Here is a 2,724-nt window from a genome sequence, read left to right as displayed (position 1 = left end):
GCCCGGGCTCACACCCATCTTCCATGACAAGCTCTTATCCGGACAGTGCACCAAGGGTGGGATTGCTGGTGAAGCCGAAGCAGTCGAGAGCCTCATGGGCGACGCGAGCGATGAAGGGATGTGGGGGGCGACATAGTGGGAGGGAGGCAGGGATAAAAAACGTTCACCGTTCGTACACACGGGCGAGTAGGCCAGGTGCTGCGGTAAGCTGTAGGTGGGCTGCTGAGGTATCAACGCTTTGTACATGTTCAACGAATACTTATTTGGTGAGTCAAGGAAAGGGTATATGGTGGGCGTCGCGCCCTCCATGTAGGGGTTAACCCAGGGGAGCCTTAGGTAACTAGCACCATTGACACCGAGGGGACTCTGCCTGTCACCTGCAGCTCGGTCCAAACCCAGCGTCTCCCCCGTCGGGACAGAGTTTTTTTGTATTCCAGGTGGCGTTTTGTATATGGCGCTGAAGCCATTCGGGGCTTTTCCAGAGACAGCTGCGCTTTCTACCGCTTCGGGCGGATTAGACTTAAACTGTATCTCTGGATTTCTTTCAGGAGTAAATCCAAGGCTGGCTATTGAACTTGTAGCATCCCGTGATTTTTCTGAGCCAAGTCCGCACAAGCTGGAATAGACAATACTACTGGGGACTCTGAGTCCTTCTCGCATGAGTCCAGACCTGTCCATACTCAGAGCCGCGAGACTGTCGATGCGATGTGCTGTAGTCGCATCCACCTTTATAGAATAAGAAGTATGTTACTTTCACATCTCACTACCACCACTACCACTCAAGCTACAGACAGATCAACATTTTGGAAGAGAAACAGTAACAATGCAAACATGCAGTTTGTTGTGAAAACATACAGAGGCTGATCACACTGGAAAATGGGAGAACAGGAACCTACAGACCAATATACATAACACTGCAAACACCAACACGACCCATATCCAACACATCTATGTGTCCAAAATTCAACAGCCAGAAAAGAAAGGCGTGAGGACCCAAGCAGGCAGAAGTGGCCCAGGGGCAGTACTCAGTGGCACTGCTCCTGTGAGACAACTGGCTGCTCAGTCCCGGCCCTGCCAGAGAAAGAGGACGTGGGCTGCGGCATGGGGATCAGAAAGAGAAGGATGGAGTGCCTCTCCTCCTCCTCCAGGACCTCTCCCACTGCCACAGCTCTGCTCCAGGGCTCACCAGCACCACAGGATTCATGGGGTGAGGCATCTGAGGATGCAGCATGAAGAAAGGTCCACCGTCGAATTTCCTCCCCACTTGCTGCTCCCCATGTACACTCAAAGAAGGAAAAAACTCACCGACTTTGCTGAAACAGTGTTGGACTTAATGCTTACATGAACTACTTTCTCGTTACACGTGCTAGTATCCTGCACGACATTATTCATAACAGCAAAACTAAGAACCTGACATCATACAACAGCAACATACATCACAAGTCCAGCGTCAAGAAATTAACAAGATAAATAAACAAAGCCTCATTTTCACTGATTCACAGAAACAACTCACACATGCCCAAGCCCACCAGAGCTGCAACAGAAAACGTGTTTTAATCATTCATGCAGTAACACCAGGGGCAGGAGTCGAGGTGGGGAGAACAGGCATGGATTGATCTGCAGCATGAAGCTTTTAACTTCTTACCACACTGTGGTTCAGGTGATTTTCTTCCCTCAACTCCAGTCTGCTTTTCGGCGCATCGCCGTCGTTAACGGGAATTTTCCTATTAAAAAACAGATACTTACTATTTGAAAGCATCCTGGGCATCTCAGATCAGTACAAGATCACATAACCTCCACATTTTGATTCCCCTAGAGAAGTCCCACGAAATAACACATTTATCCTTCTCTGTACCCATGCACAGTGACTACCTTAAAAAGAACCATTTGAAAATAAGCATAAAGGCCTTTGACACCAAGAACACACCAAGCACATCTCAGAGCGGCCTCTTCCACCACAAGTGGTTTCTGTCAAGGTCTTCTCTTTTGCCCCTTGCCCCTTTCTTTTTCCAAGGAGAGAATATCCCATATTAAACATACCATGTTCATGTACACTAAACACTGCTGAGGAGAAAATGAAAACACACACACACTAATATCATATGAACGTCAGCTCTTCCATGCTAAAGGGGGAGCTGCACATCTGTGCCATACCCATGTTGCAGCACTGGGACTTGTTATCACAGAAATCACCAATAAAGAATATACCTTAGTGCCAAATTTCAAATCCCAGGGATAAAAATCGCTGACATGCAGCAGAAGCAAAGTTTCCACCATTACCCAAAAGAACTCCTTTCAATCAAAGTGCTTCAAGGCACATCATCACCTTAAAGCAAAAATGTGATTTTAATGCATTTCATTTTAAAAGATTCACCTTTCCTGCATGTAGCACATAAAATTATTATCCTTAAAAAACTGTGAGGAAACTGGGGAGGGAGGGTGAGAAAGCAAAGTGAGACACTTGGCCGTTTTCCTTCAGCTTATGTTTGCAAACAGTATTCCCTGCAAAGACCAAAAAACTTTCCCCAGCTTCTTGGAGGCTTTTCACACAACAGTGAGAATGGGGACTGAGCAGACAAAAAAACACTAAGATCACACAACGCTGGACAGGGGTACTGCAGGTGTATCTGGAGCTCCTGCTCAGCATCATTTTCCTTTTTAAAAAGCTGGGATTTAAGGGAACAGGACACCAGGCAGTGCCTGCGTCACCCCATGGAAAGACTG

At 47.1% G+C, this 2,724-nt stretch overlaps 1 protein-coding gene across 1 annotated transcript in view; it reads right to left on the bottom strand.

Moving 5' to 3' along the window:
* Window positions 1-12: 12 nt before the first annotated feature.
* The window catches only part of LOC103801234 (BCL-6 corepressor-like), a gene marked incomplete at its 3' end in the record, with an annotated part of 3,328 nt that continues 616 nt past the window's right edge, over window positions 13-2,724 (bottom strand). Inside the window, exons 2-3 of the mRNA XM_009073643.1 lie at window positions 1,646-1,724; window positions 13-726 (exon numbers count right to left, since the gene is read on the bottom strand). Coding sequence (XP_009071891.1) covers window positions 13-726; window positions 1,646-1,724 — 793 coding nt within the window. The remainder of the gene's footprint in view (window positions 727-1,645; window positions 1,725-2,724) is intronic.

The sequence above is a fragment of the Acanthisitta chloris genome, unplaced genomic scaffold (genome assembly GCF_000695815.1).
Source record: "Acanthisitta chloris isolate BGI_N310 unplaced genomic scaffold, ASM69581v1 scaffold30344, whole genome shotgun sequence".
NCBI classification, from domain to species: domain Eukaryota; kingdom Metazoa; phylum Chordata; class Aves; order Passeriformes; family Acanthisittidae; genus Acanthisitta; species Acanthisitta chloris.
This window is presented reverse-complemented; position numbering and strand designations above follow the sequence as displayed.